Below are 21,290 nucleotides of genomic sequence, written 5' to 3' on the forward strand. Positions count from 1 at the left end.
CACCAGGCTCACAACAGTGGAACAAAATGTCTCTTCTTTCACGGAAACTTCCAAAAGTGTGTCCTTCATGCAGACACAAGTATCGTCACTACAAAAGCAGGTCGAGGATCTTGAAAATCGTAACAGGAGAAATAATATACGTATTTATGGTCTGGTGGAAGGAGCAGAAGGGGCAGATCCTATCGGTTTCTTTAGGTCTTTCCTCCCCAAGATTCTTCACCCCCCAGAGGATGTAGTGTTAAATATACAACGAGCCCATAGACTGGGTCTAGCTTCCATCAACAATTCCTCCTCTCAACGACCAAGAGGAGTCATCCTGTATTTTCTCGAGTACACAGATTTGTTGAAAGTATTGTCTGCCGCTAAAGCTATTCAACGTATCTCATGGTCTGACTCTACATTGTATTTCGTGCAAGACTATTCCAAGGCTACAGCTGCCAGATACAAGGCTTTCCTGAATATGAGACCCGACCTCCGTTCTATGGATGCCAGATATGGTCTTTTCCACCAATGTTCATTCAAAGTTACCTATAACAATAAAACTACTTCTTGCGAGGATCCAGTTTGTTTACAAAGCTTAATCAATTCACATAAGTTGGCTCTTATGGACTCTTCTGGTTCTCCCTCCTCAAGTTTCACTTGATTTTTCTGAAATGACCTCCTGATCTGCTTATCAATCCTTACACTGCAGGTGTTATTTGGATATTTTACTTACATTTATGCTTTGATAGTTCACCTTTAAAGAGTGTTAGAGTTTATGGTGGTCTGTGTCTTTATGACCTCTTGTTGTTTTGTTTCTTCTATTACTTGTTCTTCGTTCTCTATTTACTACAGCATTAATTATGGTACTCTTTTTTCTTCCCATAGTCATGTCTACGGTTTGTCGTGATGCTTCCCCTGCTTCCCTGGCTCTGTCCAGTCTATTCCGGACGGTTTGTCTACCCCATGTGGTTCTATCCACCCCCATATTCGTGTTCCCTTTTTGTAGGTATGTTATTTGTTTTGCTTGTTGCTTTTTGCTCTATACTTAACGTCTATATTCTTCTCTCTTTGGATGTCTGTTTTCTCTTTCATCCTGTATTTTCTTTTCGTCTAACTTCTACATTTATTTTTTCTTATGTGGCTATTTTCTCCTTCCATTCTTGCTTTTGCTTATCTATTTTCTATCTCTCAATGTTCTGAACTCATTTCATCCCTTCTTTTTCTTTTATCTCTTTTAATGCTATACAATGTTTTTGCAACAAATTGGACTTTGGTATTTCAAGTTTTTTATTACAAGTATTTTGTTTTTGATTTTTCCACCTTATTGAATTGGATTGTTACTTTATACTGTTTCTTTCTGCTCTATTTTAATATCTCATGTCGCTTAAATTAGTCTCATGGAATATTAGGGGACTGAACTCTCCTATTAAGAGAGAGGGTTTTGTCACACTTAGCCAAGTTAAATGCTGATATTGTTTTCTTACAAGAAACACACCTTATGGATATTGAATCTTTGAAATTGAAAAGGGGTTGGGTGGGTGAGGCTTATTTTTCTCCAGGAGATGGTAAACAAAATGGAGTTGTGATATTGTGCCGTAAATCTCTACCAGTTACGGTATTATCGCAAGAATCAGATGTTGAATGGAGGTGGCTCATTGTTAAATTATCACTAAAAGGTGTTCTAGTTCCTCTTCTTAATGTTTATGCACCTACGGGCGGAGATGCCTCCTTCTGGCCTGCTTTAGCTAAGCATATTTCTCACTGCATTGAAGATAATTTTATTATGGCTAGAGATTGTAACCAAGTGTTTGACCCCTTTTTAGATAGGAATTCTAAAGTGCCCTTTGTCCCCAATAAGTCACATAACTCTTTCACTCACACTATAACTCAACATAAACTGCTTGACGCTTGGCGCCTTTGTAACCCGACCACCAGAGAATATTCCTTTTACTCCTCAACCCATCACACCCAATCTAGAATTGACTATGTTTTTGTCTCCCATAACATTTCGCAGTCCCTCACACATGCAGAAATTGGTCCTATTTTCCTATCGGATCATGCACCCTTTTCAATTGGCTTTGATATACTGCCCAGAAATAACACTCCCAGAAGATGGCGTTTTAACAACGCACTCTTCTTAGATCCCAAGTTCACTGCAGCTTTTACCTCCTTCTTCATGGATTTCTTTGAGAGAAACCATACAGAGATTTTATTTTAGGCTTTGTTGCAAAGAAATGAAAATCTGCACGTAAGATTACTATGGACCTCCTTCCAGATATTAAGGCATTAGAACACTCATATTATACATCTCACTCAGAGGAATATTTAAAGGCCCTCATTAATTCTAAATTGAAATTTAATAAGAAGTCAACAGAAGATGCCTCACTTTACTTATTAAACTCCAGCGCAAAATTCTATGGAGGTCAAAATAAAGCAGGGAAAATTTTAGCCAATTAGTTAAAGATTCGCCAAAACAAATTAAACATTGATTCTGTCTTTGATGAGCATTCAGTCTTAAAATTTAAAGATGCTGAGATTCTAAATGAATCCTCTCTCTTTTACAAATCTTTATATTAATCAGAAACCCAACCTACAGATCACTCATTAGCACAATTCTTCTCTAACATCCAAAAGCCTCAACAGGTTCCTCTGGATTTATCCCCCTTAGAATCGGACCTCTCCCAGCATGAACTCCTAAAAGTCCTTCAAAACCTCAAAAAAGACAAAGCTCCTGGCCCGGATGGTTTTACCGTCGAATTCTATATCCATTTTTCTAAGCTTTTAATACCCAAATTACATTCACTTATAAAAAAAATGTATGCCTCAAAAAGTTCTTCTGGCTCATTTTCTGAAGCCCATATTTGTCTTATCCCCAAAGAAGGTAAAGACTCTAAGTATTGTAAAAACTATAGCCCTATTTCACTGGTTAATATTGATTACAACATTTTTTCTAAAGCTTTAGCCATACGTCTTGATTCTTATTTACCAAATTTACTAGGAAAAGAACAATCTGGCTTTGTCAAAGGGCGAGTCATTACAGACAATGCACGGCTCTTTTTCGATGTCTTATCCAAATCATCACATCTTAACCATCCTTTAGCGGCAATTGCGCTGGATGCCGAAAAGGCTTTTGATAGAGTTGAGTGGAAATATTTATTTTATACTCTTAAACGGTTTGGATTTGGCCCCAATTTTATGAATTTATTATCTCTCCTCTACTCTAATCCTCGTGCAGCAGTCTGTGCCAATGGCTTAATTTCCCCATTTTTTATTTTGGGCAGAGGAGTGTGTCAGGGTTGTCCTCTTTCTCCTTTCCTTTTTAACTTAGCCCTAGAACCATTTCTATCCAAACGTCAAAACCCAAGCATTTATGGATTTCAAGTATCAAATGTTCACATCGAACGCGCAGCCTATGCTGATGTCAGAGGCTGTGGTACCACAAGCACGGGAGCAGAATTTTTCTAGTTCCCAATGCCCCTCTAAGGCTTCCCGGCAGTGCGCAATTGTTATTTACACTTGCCGTAGAATACCCCAGGGGGGAAAGGGGATGGGACAGAGAAGAGACTGCTCACACCCGTCTGATACTTCCTTCTGCGTCAGACGCCTGCTGCTCGTCCTTTTCCGGCTAAGGTGTTGCCTGCAGTGGTGTGAACTTAGCTCCTCTTCTTTTTAGATGTAGACCTTGACCTTGTATTCTCAAACTGGTCAAGCTGTAGTCTGTGTAAGAATTTTTAGTGTTCTTCCTCTGAATATAATTCTTTTTGCTTTCTAATTATTCTTCCTCTCACCATGAACTAAACTGAATACTCTCCTTATTATCTTGAAGTTAGTCACTTCCTGCTCAATAAAAACGAAACAACTAAACTAACTAATTACACTAGGTTTTCTGTATTTGGTGTCTTTTCCACATTAATTTGCTTGTGCTGACACTCCTTGTGACTCTGGCGCCCCTTGAAATGATTTGCGCATGCTCTACGACTAAAACACTTGTCCTGTCCTCATGCACATTTATATAATTATAATTACTACGAAACAGTCTTACTGCAGCGTCCTGTGAATTACACTTCTAGACACGACCCTCAAGTAAGTATTGCTGTGACGCTCCAAGCTCGTCGCAGGCCCAAACACGCGGGGAAAATTCGGATGCGTGCTTTCCTCCTCACAGTTCAGGTGCAGTGCGCCACAGAGCGGGCTCAACACCTGAACGATAACAATTGCCAAATAAGCTAGAGAGCGCGCCACAGAGTCTTTTCTCCTGCAGGTCCTCTTAAACCACCATCTTGGAAATTACGGGGGCTGCGTTAATTTCCTTTGCCTAGACTTTTGTTTAAGAGCAATTATGCTCACTGAAAATCTCGTTTTCGCCGGATTTTTGGTAATCCTGACAGCTGATGATATTTTGCTCTTTTTGTCCAAACCAGGAGAATCAATTCCGGCTTTTTTTGCGAGGTGAAATATTACTCCCTCATTTCCGGATACCAATTAAATAATGATAAATATGAAATATTACCTCTAACAAAGCATACTTTTAGCTCACAATTCCAAGCTTCACAATTCAAGTGGAGTCCAAATCATATTAAATATCTAGGTCTACACTTTACACCTTCAATCTCAGAAACGGTAACATTATGTATGAATAAATGTCTTCAAAAGATTTCAGAACTGACCTCTAAATGGCATCCCCTTTACTTGTCTTGGTGGGGCCGCTTAGATACCATAAAGATGATGCTATCGCCTATAGTTTTATACACTATTTCGAACATCCCGGTCCCAATCACTTCCAAATTATTTTAAAAAGTCAATTCCATTTTATCCTCTTTCTTGTGGAACAATAAGAAACCTCTAATGTCCTTACTAAAATTAATTTGTCCTAAAACAGAGGGCGGAGTTAACTTTCCAGGCTTCCAGGCTTATCAGAAAGCTTTCTTAGTACGTCAGGCCTCTCTTTGGTTGCTTGACTCTGCAGACGATTTTCCTCTCTGGACTTCAACAGAGCACCTGTTTTTGTCTCCTTACTCATTTTGTGAATATCTTTCTTTTTCACTCAAACCACAATCCATTTTAACTCCTATATTAAAGCATACTTCCAAATTACTCGATCTACCTTCTCACTATACTCACGGTTCTAGGGATTCCTTTTAAACTCAACAATTTGGCATAATAAAAATCTGTTGATCCATAACAAACCTTTTTATTGGAGGACTTGGAGAGAAAGGGATTTGAAATGGATTTATCAATTATTCTCAGAATCTTAATTTTTGTTTTTTCAATTTACCGACCTCCTTTATTCATAAATACAACATACTAAAAAAAGCTGTGCTGGAACCTTACTCCCACCTCCCCACAATACGCAACACCTCCAATAACCCAGAACCTCTTCACGACTTCATGCCCTGTTAATGACCACACCCAGAGCCTCTATTATTTACAGCCACTTGCAAGGCATTGACACCGATAGACAGAAAACAAAGACTGAAGAGGCATGGGAACGAGATTTCACTGTTTGCTGGCCACTCTCACTTTGGAAAGACATATGGTCCAAAATACGTAAAGCCTCTAGAGCAGCAAATACCACGCAAACATTATTTTTTGTTTATAACAGACTTTTATTTACGCCATCCACTTTATGTAAACGTTTTTCAACCACTCCAGATACATGTTGGACTTGCTCTTCTCCCAACGCTGACCTATTTCATATGTTATTTACTTGTCCACAAGTACACAACTTTTGGAAGCAAGTTTGGTCTCAAGTTCACTTAATTTATAACACTACATTTCCTTTTTCTTTCATTCACATCTTCTTAGGCAGTCTTTCTTCTATTTGGGACGAGGTTTCACTTAATGTCAAGCTTATTGATTTATTATTAGCGATTGCCTTTCAACAAATTACTGTCAATTGGAAAGATTTTTTGAAAATTACATAAAGGGCTAGGTGGTACACTGTTTGCCATAATCACAGGTTAGATACTGCCTTTGTGTACCCTCCTCACATGGCTACAAAACGCGCTGACTTGTGGTAGCCTGTCACATTATATATTGATGCTAGTGCTAAACTATGGGGCCTATGCATCAACAATGCCATTTGCGATTCCTTATTAGCGAAAAATAAGGAATCGCTAATAAGGAATAGCAAAAGGCTATGCATGTAGGAATCGCTATTCAAATAGCGATTCCTTAATATTCCTTATTACCGAATCGGTAATACCGAATCGGTAATAAGGAATACCTACCCATTCATTCCTATGGGCTTGGAGGCCCATAGGAATGAATGTAAAGCCAGTCTGTATTAGCGATTCGGTATTACCGAATCGCTAATAGCAGGAGCACTTTCAAGGGTGCCAGGGTGTCAAAAGGACACCCTGTTGCACCCCTGAAAATGATATGTGCACATATGTTGCACACACACATGCTCTAAGGGCATGTGTGTGCGCAACATGAAACTTTGAAAAATGCACAAAAGTGCATTTTTCAAAGTTTTTGCAAATTACCATGCAGTTCATCTTCATGGTAATTTGCTCCCCCTATTAGCGAAATCGCTAATTTTTTAACTTTGATGCATTGCATTTAAGGAATCTCACTTTGGGATTCCTTAAATGCAATCGCTATTTAAGGAATCGGTATTTAAGGAATCCCTATTTAAAGAATTGCTATTTAAGGATTCCTTAAATAGCGATTTCTGCTTTTGGGTTGATGCATTGGGATTGGGTATTTTTTCCTTAATACCGGGAGCAATTACCGAATCGGTATTTTACCGACTGGATTTTGGGTTGATGCATAAGGGTGTTTGTTCTTTACCAATACCTTCTCAACAGGAGGTTCCCAAACCACCTTGACTTCCCTAACAGTTCCATAAGTTTCTTTTATGTACCTTGAAGGCATATATGTCTCATTTATTGTACATTTGTTTGTCTCAATTTTGTATTATTAGTCCAATTCTTTTACTTTCTATGTAGTAAGTTTGGAATGTGATGATGTAAGATTCACAGTGTATACTTTGTATAGTCACCCTGTTTTCCTTTCAATAATAATTATTTGAACTTAAAAAAAAAGAATTGGTACTAATGAGGTGCAACATTTGCCCAGACAATGTTAGCATGTGTGAAAATTACAAAATAATATAGTAATACTATCACAAAATATACGAAATTACACCGCATAAGTTGAATTTTCTTGTCTCATAATTCAACCCTGACACAGAATTCCTGTGGCTCAGACTATGGTGTAAGTTACAGGTTTGTGACTCAACAAATTAACAGGGACAGCTGAGTCAAGGGTCAGCTTTAGAAAATCAACGAAAGCATTCTTCTATGAAAAATACTCCATGCCCAAGCTGAGCCTTGTAATTATGTGGCATGTCAATCATGCAGCACAGATCATGTAAGAATATGATACATTGTTTTCAAAATTCAAAAATTAAAATGTGCAATTGTTCCAACTAAGTCATGGCCAGTAGAATGATTTGATTCTGCGGCAGTGGCTTTTTTCTCATAATTATGGATTTGCCATATTCACCACATAATCCATCATCTGCTGCATAATCTGCAGATTTTGATTAAAAAGTAGTTTTAGGTCAAATGGATCAAAGGTTACTAAAATGTGGCAATGTGTTTGCAAGCAGTGGAAGGCCCTTAGCAAATGTTAGCTGGTCATTTTTCAGTTGAATATTTCTGCATTTGGTTGTTAAACTAGTAGTAATTAGGCAAAACCTATGTATAGACAGTTTTATCATGTGTAAAAATAACAAAACAATGAAGTAATACAAACAGAAAATGTACTACATTATGCACCGTAATTTGTCTTTTGTTGCCACATAATTTAGTCAACCTTACAATATAATTTTGTGCACCCATGCGCATAATTCTACTTGCCCTGACCTTAGTACATTAGACTGTGTGCTGAAGGACTTATTAAAAGTTAGTTTTTAAACAGAACTGAGAACGTCCTGAAAGGTTTTTTTTGTTGCAATTTTATGTAGCAAACAGGACCAGAAAGTATTGGACCATTTTACCTGCCCATCACACTGGAAGCTGTATTCCCAGTTCCAAAGTCAGCAGCTCTGGCTGTAATTGTACATACTCACCCTCTCTTTGCCGTTTGAAGCACAATCATATGGTTTATTTCACACAACCTGCGGCCCACAGGTGTCAAATATCCATTTTCATTTGTCTAAGTACCTTAAGGATGTTATATATTCTGTTGACTCTACTGACAGCACTCATAGAAAGAGAAAAATGCCTTTAGGGATTGTGTTTGTGCAGGAAGGCATTGCTGATTTAACGTTAAATATATACACATTAACTTTCAACTTTTGGAAGGATCTGTCTTTCCCTTTTACAGTTTTAAGGCCATGTTACCCTGTCTTATATATCTTGCTTTCTCTCACTTTGCATTTCTTTCTCTCTCACACCTGTGACTCTGATGTCTCACTCACCACAGTACGTTAGTGATGTCTGAATTTCCTTATCCCTGTTGGTTTACATTTCACTTTAAGCACTTCTGATTTTCAAATGCATTTTGTAATGATAAGAATGGCAAGTTTCTCCTACAGATTTTTTACCCACACTGCAGGATTTGTGTATGCCCCTTGTTCCCTTACATCGTGTAATAATGCCTCAATAGAACTTTCAGTCATGGGAGGCAATCAGATCTCCAGAATATGTGAATCCCTGTGTGAATCCTCTCTGGGTTAGCACATTTTGAAGAGGTCAACAGGAAAGGTTTTAGGACCAGTCACATTTGTTTACCTTTATAACCTCTGTTTCTCCTTGAATACGATATGTCCATAATCTGCAGATGAACGGTCAAGATATACGTAAAAGAACACTTGAATTCCCATCAGGCACCTTTTAGTAGCAAAAATATCTCAAGAACTACTAAATGGAGTTACACAATAGCACAAAAATATTCTATTAAGTTTTGTGTAATTCAGTGAAGTAGAGCAAACATTTCTATGTAATTTATGATAGAAAAAGCTACTTTTACATCACCCTGTAGGCCAATCTGCTCAAAATATGAGGTCAGAAACTGAGTTAGACATACCAAGCAAGTTCCAAATTTTGCACTAATCTGTCACATTGTGCCACAGGTTGTTAGCTAAATCAACAAAAGCATTCTTCTATGAAAAATACACCTTAACAATAACTACCCAGCCACTATTACTTACTCTAAAAATAATTATAGATCACTGATTTATGGAACAGAAGATAACAGGAATCATTAGGGGCTGTCTATAGTCGGAATTTTGAAAAAGGTTCTTTTGTTTTTGAAGGACATACCTGCAGAAAAGGGTAAGAAGGCTTCAGTGGTCACAAAGTCTCCCTCTTTATCCAGGAAATTTTCTGGATTGAACTGATGGGGTGTCTTCCAGTATTCAGGATCACACATAGCAGAAGGTAGATTGGGTATAATGATGGTACCCTGCAAGAAATAAAATTAAACCATGTATCATAACGATGATCATTCAAATATTGTCCATAGTTTTTTCCATACAAGATGGCTAGCAGACAGATTTGTTCTTCATGTAACCATGTGAAGCCACCATGATCTCTTTTCTTTCATAACTACTCTGCCACTTCCTGACAGGCCACAACTGGATTATCAACTTATCAATAAGGTTCCATTAACTATCTGGTCCACCTACATGACCTAAGGTGGAAGCAGGGTAGTGGTAGTCCATTGCCTTCCATAGACGTATTTGGCAATATGAGCAACATTGTTGAGTAATAACTTCCTTTTCTAAAACCCAGACCCGTCAGTAGTCATTAGTGTACATCTGAGAAAATGTAAAAAGAGTAAAAGTCAGTGCATTGAATGCGCAACTCTAGGCACTGAAACAATTTGATGTACATGGAACTACCTCTCTAAATGATACCTTGAAGCTTTCATCATAATGAAACTTTGAGAGTATTAAGATGTGACAAAACTAGTATGTCACAGGGCAACTAGAATTATGAGGCAATGGAAGAGCATTATTATGCAGTAGAGTCGAGCATGAAATTCTAAATTATGCATCATAATATGCACATTTTTGAAAGTATTATTTCGCAATTTTTCAATTTGACACTCACTAACACTGAAAATGTCACAACTCATTAGTACCATTTTTTATACCCAAATAGAAGCAGTCACCTGAAAGGGGAACAGTTAAACTTTGAAAATGGTCTTCCACTATTGAGCACCATGAACTGCACTCTTTTTCATATGCTTTGATGAGATTAGGTTAGAAAGGTTTTCTTTAAAAAGCTGCAACTAATGAAGTAGATGGAAATTCTGCAACAATGGGGTTGTCACTACTGGACACCATTCATGGCATTCTTTTTTGTAACTTTTGAACATATAAACTAGAAAACATTTTTTGTAAAAAGCTGCTAATTATGCAGCAAATAGTGAATTATGTGGTAAGTGTAGTACATACAAAATTAAACAGAAAATGCCACAGCTGCAGAATCGCGGCTCTAGATATACTTCAAGTGTGGAAGCATCTCTTCTCATCTGTGCTATGGATCTGCTTCCTGCCCTGCAACACAGATAAACCATGTAGGTTTGGGTTCACTGGCCTCCCCTCAATGCTAGTGTGCATGGCCATGAGACTCAAAACCCTACTGATATGGGCTATCTCATGGTAGATTTCCTTAGAGTCCTCTCTAGAGTAGAATATTTTATGTGCATCTCTTGGTGAATATTCTAAGCTCGATTTCAGTTGCCTGGTGGAGCTAGGAGCAGTAACCAAAGGGACTTTGTGTGCTGGTATTCTATTTATTTATCAATAATACTATCTTCAGCGGCCTACCTGGATTCGTTTTCTCCCAACCTAAACCAATTTTGGATACAAGGTTTGGATGAACCTAAAGAGCAGCACCTACTTGACATCTTACGCAGTATAAAAACAGTTTAACATTCCTTCATTCGTGGGTAAATGTGAGCTGCCTTTTGTTTATCAGCCTTTCCCTACTGTGATTATGCTGAGGTCCAACCAAATCCATGTATATGTAGTGCTTGAAGGATTGCCTGGGATTTCAAATATTGTGTGTGCTCTCCCCTCACATGCTTTTGACAGCGAGAGATGGATTTAAATCACATTCCCCACTGAGAGTGCAGTGTTTTGTTGCGGTATTATGGTGCCTTTTCCTGTGCTGCTGTTTTTAGCAATATTCACCTCCCCAATGAAGCATTGAGCATGTATGGAAGCATAATAGTGTCTTTCCCCATGCTGCTTTGCCTTCTGTGTCCAGCCCTGACAGGCCCATGGGCCATGGAGTGTGGCGGTGCTAGCACGCACTTCACCAGCTCTACTACTAGCTGTTGCTAAAGTAAGTGAAAGACAGCCGCAGTCCGAGTAGGTAACAGCGGTGGGGCGATGGGGCCATGTAAGGGGGGATTCCGAGGGATGATGCTGAGGGAAAATTTCTTATTTATTTAATTTTCCATCTGCATCGTCCTTCAAAATCCCCCCTTACATGGCCTCACTGCCCCACCGCTGTTGCTTACATGGACCGCGGCTGGTGAAAGAAACAAAGTGGACACATCATTGGCTGGTTTGGTTGGGTTCTTCTTAGGGATCGGCTCAATCTCCTGACTCTTTTCAAAGCTAAGAGTAAGCATCGTATTTGCTGATTCTCCTAAAGCAACTTTGTTGTAGACAAAGCTAGTGGGGGCCTGATAGATGGACCTCTCTTTAATTTCTTTTTCCAACAGCCTTCCTTCAGTAACCGGATCTTACACACAGACTTGATGTTTACAAAGGTGGTATAAAGCATTAATTTGTGATAACGCATTACCATCCATCTAAACTTGTTTAAAGTATTGTAGAGAGTCACCACTATTAAATAAACTACATCTCATACTAAGGATTCCATAAAGAGAAATTAAAATATTTCAACCACTAGCAGAACTAGACATGCAGAGATTAATGTAGAAACAATAGTACAAGACTTTTGACAGGAATATGGTTGCCATTAATGGTACTAAATTTGATCCTTTAGGGGGAAAAAAGATATGCTTTATAACTGCTTTAGAAAAGAGGGTCAAATCATTTGTGATCATGTACCTGTGCTAGTTCCCCCAGCCCAAATGTTCTGGGGTGAGTTTGAGGAAGCAGTGGACAGATTTAAATAACACTTTCAAGGATAATACTAGTATAATAGTTGAGAGACAAATTTTAAACTCACTAGTAAGTTCAACATGATTCTATTGATTGATTCTTAGCAGAGCTGAGAATCCTTGTTTCCTCTCTTTAAAACAACAGAATACTGGATAATTACTTAAGGGATTGGACAGTAGTTAGCTGTTTTAATTGAAGAATACAAGAAAGACTACTGTGCTACAGGAATCTAAGTTTGGAACAGATATTGGAAATTGCAAGAGGAACTGTTCCATAATAGCATCCAAGGAAGTTCAAAAGTGCAAGAAGCAGAACTGTGAATGTTGTTATGTTCAAACCTAGGCATTTTGAAATTCAAATAAAGAAAGCAAGAAATTTTAATGACTAGTGCAAGCGTACAGGTAACTTGCTACATGTTGTGGTCACAAATCATTGCCATATAGTAGGCAAGACTTGCATGAAATGCAAGAAGATTAACATTTTTTTCGAGCATGTAAAAACATGCAGAAGATTGTATTTGGTAATGAGTAATGGGACACCGCAGAAAGGTCTTATTATATATGTACAGAAAGTGGCAAAATAGTGTTGTCTATCAGGAAGGCCAACTTTGTGGGACAGTTTGAAAAGGAGCTGGATCAAGATTTTAATATAACAATTGATGATGCGGAAATTGATGTCTCTGTAGATTCAGGGTATCCTGTCACTTAAGTGACTGACAAGTTGAATAGGAAGGAATGGAAACACATATGCTTGTTGCCCCTGGCATTCGTACTGTAGCATTTGGAGGGTTTGAAATTGATTTGGTTGGTTATTTTAAAGAATGTGTTAGTTACAAGGATAGAGCTACACACACCATGAAGTGTGTAGCAAGGAGAGGTCACTACATACCACTATGGAGGGACCAAGAGATAGTTGGTATGGTTTTGAGACCTGGTATGGCTTGCTCAAGCTCACATGTTGACATAATGCCCCCTCACACTTGATCTTTGAAGCTCCTTTTTGACACCTATAAATCAATATTTCAGGGTAAACTTGGAAAAGTGAATGGTTATGAACATAAGATTGTTCTCAAACCAAGAGCTATTCCTGTGAGTCATAGGTTGCAGAACATTTTGCTGAGTATTCAGAGTCAAATACAAGAACATCTGCATAGCCCGTGCAGTGAAAAGGTGATAGCGCCAGTTCAATCCTCTCAGTGGATCTCTCCTATTGTTGTGGCAAAGAAGAAAACAGTGATGTAAGTCTTTGTGTGTGGATCTGAGGTCCCTAAATAGTAACATCCTGGTAGACTGTTACCCCTTTTCTAAGATCCAGGAAATGTTAGCTCAACTAGGTGAATCAAAAGTGTTTGCCCCTGAGATCTGAGAGCTGCCTACCACCAGGCTCAACTCAGTGAGGAATCTTTCTGACTAACAGCACTCAGTACCCTATTTGAATCATGTAAATTCCTTTGTATGTCGTTTGGCCTGCCCTCAGCAGCCTCAGTTTTCCCCAAAAATATATATTAAATCTTAGGAGGATTCAACGTGTTGGCCTACAACAATGACATCCTCATTTGTACTGATAGTGAGCCGAGTTTTTTGCAAGTATTGCACAGTATTAGATACTTTACAAGATCATGGTATTACACTTTAAGAAGAAAAATGTCAATTTTTGTTACAGGATGAGGAATATTCAGGGCATCGCATTTCAGCTGAAGTTATCAGACCAAATACAGATTTGGTAGAGACCTTAATAGATAGCTCAGGTACTAAAGACAAAAACCAGCTAAGATCTTTACTAGGCCTCTGCAAATATTATTCACGTTTTCTGGAGAATTTCACATTGCAAAGAGAATCTTCGATGATATTATTGCGAAGTAGTGATAGAAATTCTTGGGGAAGGACGAAAATGATACTTTTAAAAACCTGCAACTATTAATTGCGAATAGTCCTGCATTTCATGCTTATAAGGTTGACATATCTTTGATATAGATGCCAGTGCAATTGGTGTGGAGGAGGTTCTGAGTCAGATGGCGAATAGCTAAAAAAATACTATAACTTTCACCTTCAGATATTTGTCAAAGGCTGAACTAAACTACCGTACCATTAGAGGAGAGAGAGGTCCTGGCTTGTGTTTAGATCCCAAATACTTTTTCAACATATTTGTGTGGAGGAGAGCTCACTTTAGCCATGGATCACACTCTTTAGAATGTTTGCCAAGCCGATATGAGACCATTCAGGATTCTTTCTAAAATGTATAAATCTATTTCTCTGGTAGGCACATTCCCTTAGGAAAGAATTTTAGAGTGTATTTCTTGTCAAGGTGTCTATTAGAAACAGTCTCAGATGATAATGTGATTGAAGATATGGAATGTGTAGTATAGTATCAATCAATCAATCAGGAGCATTTATTGAGCGCGCTACTTACCTGCAAGGGTCTCAAGGTGCTGGAGGGGGGGGTGCCGCTACTGTTCGAAAAGCCAGGTCTTGAGGTGCCTCCTGAAGGAGAGATGGTCCTGGGTCAGTCGTAGGTGGGTGGGGAGGGAGTTCCACGCCTTGGCCGCCAGGTAGGAGAAGGATCTTCCTCCGGTGGTGGTTCTGCGAATCCGTGGGACCATGGCGAGGGCGAGGCTGGCGGAGCGGAGCTGGCGGGTAGGTATGTGGAACTTGAGGTGGGTTCTGAGGTATTCGGTGCCCATGTCGTGGAGAGCCTTGTGTGCGTGGGTGAGGAGTCTGAAGGTGATCCTCTTGCTGATGGGGAGCCAGTGCAGGTCTCTCAGGTGGGCCGAGATGTGGCTGTGTCGGGGAATGTCCAGGATGAGTCGATCAGATGCGTTCTGTATGTGCTGGAGTTTTTTCTGTTGTTTGGCAGAGGTCCCGGCGTGTAGGGCGTTCCCGTAGTCCAGTCGGCTGGTGACGAGGGCCTGGGTGACCGTCTTCCTGGTTCCAGTGGGGATCCATCGGAAGATCTTTCGGAGCATGCGGAGGGTGTTGAAGCAGGAAGATGTAACGGCGTTGACTTGTTTGGTCATAGTGAGGGAGGAGTCGAGGATGAACCCCAGGTTGTGTGCGTGGTCCGTGGGCTTGGGGGCGGTTACCAGGGCAGGGGGCCACCAGGAGTCATCCCAGGCGGAGGGAGATGGACCGAGGATGAAGACTTCCGTCTTGTCTGAGTTCCGCCTCAGACGGCTGAGTTTCATCCATTTTGCGATGTCGTTCATTCCTTCCTGGAAGCTGGCTCTGGCGGTGGCAGGGTCGTTGGTGAGGGAGAGGATCAGTTGGGTGTCGTCGGCATAGGAGATGATGTTGAAGTTGTGTTTGCGTGCGATGGCTGCGAGGGGGCTCATGTAGACATTGAAGAGGGTAGGGCTGTGCGAGGATCCTTGGGATGATCTTGGTGGGTGCTGCGCGGAAGGGCGGGAGACGGACTCTCTAAGTTCTGTCGGAGAGGAAGGAGGTGAGCCATTCCAGGGCCTTTCCTTGGACCCCGGCGTGGTGGAGACGGGTTGTCAGGGTGCGGTGGCAGACGGTGTCGAATGCGGCCAACAGGTCGAGGAGGATGAGGGCGGATGTTTCCCCATTGTCCAGCAGGGTCCTGATGTTGTCAGTGGCAGCGATGAGGGCGGTCTCGGTGCTGTGGTTTGCTCGAAATCTGGACTGTGATGGGTCGAGGGAGTTGTTCGTCTCGAGGAAGGTTGACAGCTGTTTGTTGACGGTTTTCTCGATGACTTTAGCTGGGAAGGGGAGGAGCGAGATGGGGCGGAAGTTCTTGAGGTCTGTGGGATCCGCGGTGGGTTTCTTCAGGAGGGCGCTGATCTCCGCATGCTTCCAGCTCTCCGGGAAGGTGGCGGATGTGAAGGAGTTGTTAATGATGTCCTGGAGTTGGGCTGCGATGATGGAGTTGGCTTTGTTGAAGATGTGGTGTGGGCAGGGGTCCGCTGGGGAGCCAGAGTGGATGGTGTTCATCGTGTGGGTGGTGTCTTCCGTGCTGATGGGGTTCCAGGTGCAGAGGGTGGTGGTGGGGGGCGTAGACTCGGTGGAAGGGTCCGTGGTGTGAGTGCTGAAGCTGTCGTGGATATCGGTGATCTTGCGGTGGAAGAACGTGGCGAGTGAGTCGCAGAGGACTTGTGATGGCGTGATGTCGTTGTTGCTGGCGCTGGGGTTGGAGAGCTCTTTGACGATGCTGAAGAGTTCCTTGCTGTTGTGGGAGTTGTTGTCCAGTCGGTCTCTGAATGCTATCCTTTTGGTGGTGCGGATCAACTGGTGGTGTTTGCGGATGGCGGTCTTGAGGGCTGTCATGTTTCCTGATGACTGGTTGTTGCGCCAAGTTTGCTCGAGGGAACGGCAGGACTTTTTGGAGACTTAGAGATCGTTGGTGAACCATGAGGCTTTCTTGCTGTCGGAATTGCTGGGAGGGTTCTTCAGTGGTGCAAGGGTGTCGGCGCAGTTGGTGATCCACTGTGTGAGGTTGAGGGCTGCTTCGTTGTGGTCCGTGGTGTAGGAGGGTTGGTTTTGGCTCAGGGAGGTGGTGAGCTGGTCGGTGGTGATCTTGCTCCAGCATCTACGGGGAGCTTGTTGCGGGCGGTGGCGTGTTGTAGTCTTCCTGAAGTTGAAGTGGACGCAGCTGTGGTCAGTCCAGTGAAGTCCGGTGGAGTGGCTGAAGGAGATCTGGTTGCTGGCGGAGAAGATGGGGTCCAGCGTGTGGCCGGCGTAGTGGGTGGGGGTGTTGGCCAGTTGCTTGAGTCCGAGGTTGGTGAGGTTGTCTAGCAGGGTGGTGGTGTTGTTGTCCTTGTTGTTCTCTAGGTGGAAGTTGAGGTCCCCTAGGAGGATGTAGTCGGAGGAGGCGAGGGCGAGAGGGCTGATGAAGTCTGCGATGGTTTCACTGAACTGAGTTCGTGGTCCCGGGTGTCTGTAGATGAGGGTACCTCTGAAGGTGGTCTTGGGGTCGGTGTGTATCTGGAAGTGGAGGAGTTCTGCGGCAGTGAGTGTGTTGTCAGTGTTCGTTGTTATGCGGATGGTGTTTCTGTAGACGATGGCGATGCCGCCTCCGGTTTGGTTGATGCGGTCCCTCTGGGTGATCTTATAGCCATCCGGGATGGCTATGGCGATGTCGGGGGGCTGAGGAGGCGTTCATCCAGGTTTCCGTGAGGAAGGCGATGTCCGGCGCTGTGGTCTCGAGGAGGTCCTAGAGTTCGACGGTGTGCTTGTGGACGGAGCGAGTGTTGAGCAGGATGCACTTGAGGTGGTTGTGGTTAGCGTCTGTCCTGGCGGGCGCAGTGCAGGTCCGGAGGCAGGTGAACTTGCAGGCGTGGCAGGTGAAGGCTCCATGGGTGCGTTTTGGGGTGGCTCTGAAGCAGGTTGGCTGTTGGCCGGTGTTGAGTGCGTGGAGGGCGGTGGCACTGTATCTCCGTCGGGTGGGTTGGCTCCAGCTGGAACCAGGGTTCCTGGCACTGGGCACGGTCCAGGCGCGGTCAGGCGCAGACGGGCTTGCCTTAGGCACGCCTGCGGCGCGCCAGCAGCATGCCCGCTGCGCCCGGCCAATAGCGCGGCCGCTACGCGGCCTCCATATGGGTGGGAGTGGGAGGGAGGAGCAACTGAGAGGCGGGAGCGGGGTGGCGAATGGGGCAGCGTGAGGCGTGGCCGCAGGGTGCAGCGGCGGGAAGGTGGACCGGGGGGAGCGGGGGAGGGGGGCACAGGCAGGAGCGTGGGACCTGGGAGCGGGGTACAGAAGAGAAAGATACGGGTCACAGGGGGCACAATGCAGGTGAAAACGGGGTACAAAAGAGAAAGATACGGGTCACAGGGGGCACAACGCAGGTGAAAACGGGGTACAGAAGAGCAAAATACAGGTCACAGAGGGCACAATGCAGGTGAAAACAGGGTACAGAAGAAGAAGAGGAAACAGGTCACAGGGGGCACAACAATAGCGAGGGCCAGCAGGCGCAGGGGGCTTACTTGGCAGCGGCGGGAACTGGCAGGAGGCAGCCGAGCACAGGAGGACCGTGTGGCAGCTGGGGGGGCGACCTACCTGCTGGCAGTGTCAAAGGTCGCTCCCTTCAGCACTGCGCGGCCTCCATATGGGTGGGAGGGAGGAGCAACTGGGAGGCGGGAGCGGGGTGGTGAATGAGGCAGCGGGGGCGTGGCCGCAGGGTGAAGCTGTGGGAAGGTGGACCGGGGGGAGCGGGGGAGGGGGGCACGGGCAGGAGCGTGGGACCTGGGAGCGGGGTACAGAAGAGGAAAAATACGGGTCACAGGGGGCACAACGCAGGCGAAAGCGGGGTACAGAAGAGCAAAATACGGGTCACAGGGGGCACAATGCAGGTGAAAACGGGGTACAGAAGAGAAAGTTACGGGTCACAGGGGGCATAATGCAGGTGAAAACTGGGTACAGAAGAGAAAGATACGGGTCACAGGGGGCACAACGCAGGTGAAAACGGGGTACAGAAGGGCAATATACGGTCACAGGGGGCACAATGCAGGTGAAAAAGGGGTACAGAAGAGAAAGATACGGGTCACAGGGGGCACAATGCAGGTGAAAACGGGGTACAGAAGAGAAAGCTACGGGTCACAGGGGGCACAATGCAGGCAAAAACGGGGTACAGAAGAGCAAAATACGGGTCACGGGGGCACAATGCAGGTGAAAACGGGGTACAGAAGAAGAAGAGGAAATGGGTCACAGGGGGCACAACGATTGCAAAGGCCAGCAGGCACAGGGGGCTTACTTGGCAGCGGCGGGAACTGGCAGGAGGCAGCCGAGCACAGGAGGACAGTGTGGCGGCTGGGGGGGCGACCTACCTGCTGGCAGGGTCAAAGGTCGCTCCCTTCAGCGCTGCATGGCCTCCATATGGGTGGGAGTGGGAGGGAGGAGCAAATGGGAGGCGGGAGCGGGGTGGCGGGGAGTTCATTCATAGACTTTTGCTACTCGAGGATATTATCTCTCAAGAAGAAAGGAACAGTTGCCCTGATAAGGACAACTGTCAAAAATTATTGAAGAAGTTCATTGCTCAGTTTTGCCCAGGGAGATGTATGTGGAGAGTGATCTAAAACCATATTCCAAAGATGAAGGAGGGTTGGTTCTGAGAATGAATGCACTGATTCGTCCAGCTGAGTAAAGAATATGACTAATAAAGTTTGCACATATTGGGCATGTTGGTTTGACAGGAACAAATAAAAAGCTTCGTACTGACTATTGGTGGCTTATGATAGATAGGAAAATGATGGTGTTTATGGCTGGGTGTGCAGATAGTGGCTGATAATTCATTACACATCTATAATACCCCATTGTCTCCAGTGGCTGATTGCCTAAAATTGCCTTGGGAGAAGTTGGGAATTATTATTATTATTTCTTTATGGAGATTTATATAGCCCGAACTTGACCAGAAGGTATCGGGTATCAGAGCGGTTTACATAGCACCAGTTGCGTTACATGAGGGCACATTTATTTTTGTTAGGCACAGGGAGATTAAGTGATTTGCCCAGAATAATAGGATGTTCAGCGTCATTGCTGAGACGGGAACCCGGTTCCCCAGATTAGAGGTCTTTCGCCCTAGCCGTTAGGCCAACTCCTCTCCTCAAATGTATAAATTGGAAGAAGATATGAAGTATGCTCTAGTAATATAGTTAATTATCATTCCAAGCTGATAGAATATAATTTCATGAGCAAACACAACACTGGTATTGCCATTAGATTCTTGAAAGATTTATTCCAGAGGGAAGGTCTCCTAAATATTTGGTGACAGACAGTGGAATACAAATTAAAACTCACTCCATGGATACCTTTTTGTCTTCTTTTGACTTCAAGCATCATTCCGTAGCCTTGTATAACCCTCGAGGTAATGGAATGGTGGAGAGGGTGAATTGTGTATTGAAAAAACCATTTCATTGGCGTTGTCGCCTTGTTTGAGTGTATCACAAATGGACTTGTGACAGGTTATGGAGCCACCACAACACTCATCAATCATTCCACCACAGATGTATTCCCTTTTGTGTTAATGAGGAATAGGTACTCTTCTAACATATTACCAAGAATTGGATTCTAGAGAAGACAAGTGTGTGTGATGGGATTCCTTGCGTGAGCGGTGTGTACCAAAGAGTAAATGAAACTCAAGACCGAAGAAACCACGGATATGATGACCTGAAAAGCTCTAAGAGGTATATTTTCGCCTCCAAGCCTCAGGAGAAGTTCCTCAAAGTTTTACCGCAGCACACAGATTGTTAAGATCTCTAGGCAAGCCATTTTGGTGGAAAATTACAAATGGCCGAGTAAGAGCGGTGCTGCAAGAGTAAAAGCTGAAAGTGAGGAGGAGGGTGCTTGTCCATCCAACTCTAGGAAATGGTTGGGTTTCTCTTCATCTTCCAACTCCAGGGGGGGGTTTGGATGACTGATCTTTGGATGGGGCAGTGCAAATGGCTTGGGAAGCAGATTCTAAGGAAATAAACAGGTCCGTCAATACACTTTTTCTTCCCTGCTATCACAATTGGAAGTGATAAGAGGCATATCTCAGGTGTTTGAGGGATTATGATCTTTCTTGAGTATCCTGTTGTCATTTCTAAATCCTTGGTTCCTCAGTTCAAGTTATTTATTTAACTATTATTAGTACCTTTATTTTAAATGTTTACTCTAAGGGTTTTTCTGCAATTGTAGGGATGGGAGGTGTGCTATTGGCTGTGTCTTGGTAGATTTCCTTAGAGTCCCTTTAAGAATGGAATGTTTTAAGTACATCACTTGATGAGTTTTCCAAGCTCAATTTCAGTTGGCTGGTGCAGATTGGAGCAGTTGCCAAAGGGAAGATGTGTGCTGCTCTTTTATTTATGTATCATTAAAGCGAATATCTTCTGCTGCTTGTATGGATTCATTGTCTTGACTACCTAACACATACAATCAATACCATTGTGTCTCATGAAGTTAGTGTATCTATACCTTGTCAGATGCATGGGGTAGCAAGGTGCCATATCGGATAACACCTATTTTAATCTTTGGTACTTATAGGCACTACCCTTTCTACTCCATCTCTCAAAAGACAGGAAGCCAGCAGCAGGAAAAGAATGCAAACATGGATTACTAACAGCTGCAGTGTCCACCCCGTGCTCTTCACCTAACCACTCAACAGCAAATAGGGGGCTGTTAATGGGGGGACCAATGGAAATGCTGTAATGTTACCTGAGATTAAGGTGCTTGATGTCACATCCGCTTGCCCTGACATTTTGGTGAGTTAATGTCCATAGTC

General features: G+C 43.1%; 1 protein-coding gene across 1 annotated transcript in view; it reads right to left on the reverse strand.

Annotated features, from left to right (window-relative positions):
• The window catches only part of LOC146786144 (cytochrome P450 2J4-like), a 215,413-nt gene that overhangs the window by 25,252 nt on the left and 168,871 nt on the right, over window positions 1-21,290 (reverse strand). Inside the window, exon 8 of the mRNA XM_085635648.1 lies at window positions 9,258-9,399. Within this exon, the coding sequence (XP_085491774.1) occupies window positions 9,258-9,399 (142 nt within the window). The remainder of the gene's footprint in view (window positions 1-9,257; window positions 9,400-21,290) is intronic.

The sequence above is a fragment of the Triturus cristatus genome, chromosome 11 (assembly GCF_964204655.1).
Source record: "Triturus cristatus chromosome 11, aTriCri1.1, whole genome shotgun sequence".
NCBI classification, from domain to species: domain Eukaryota; kingdom Metazoa; phylum Chordata; class Amphibia; order Caudata; family Salamandridae; genus Triturus; species Triturus cristatus.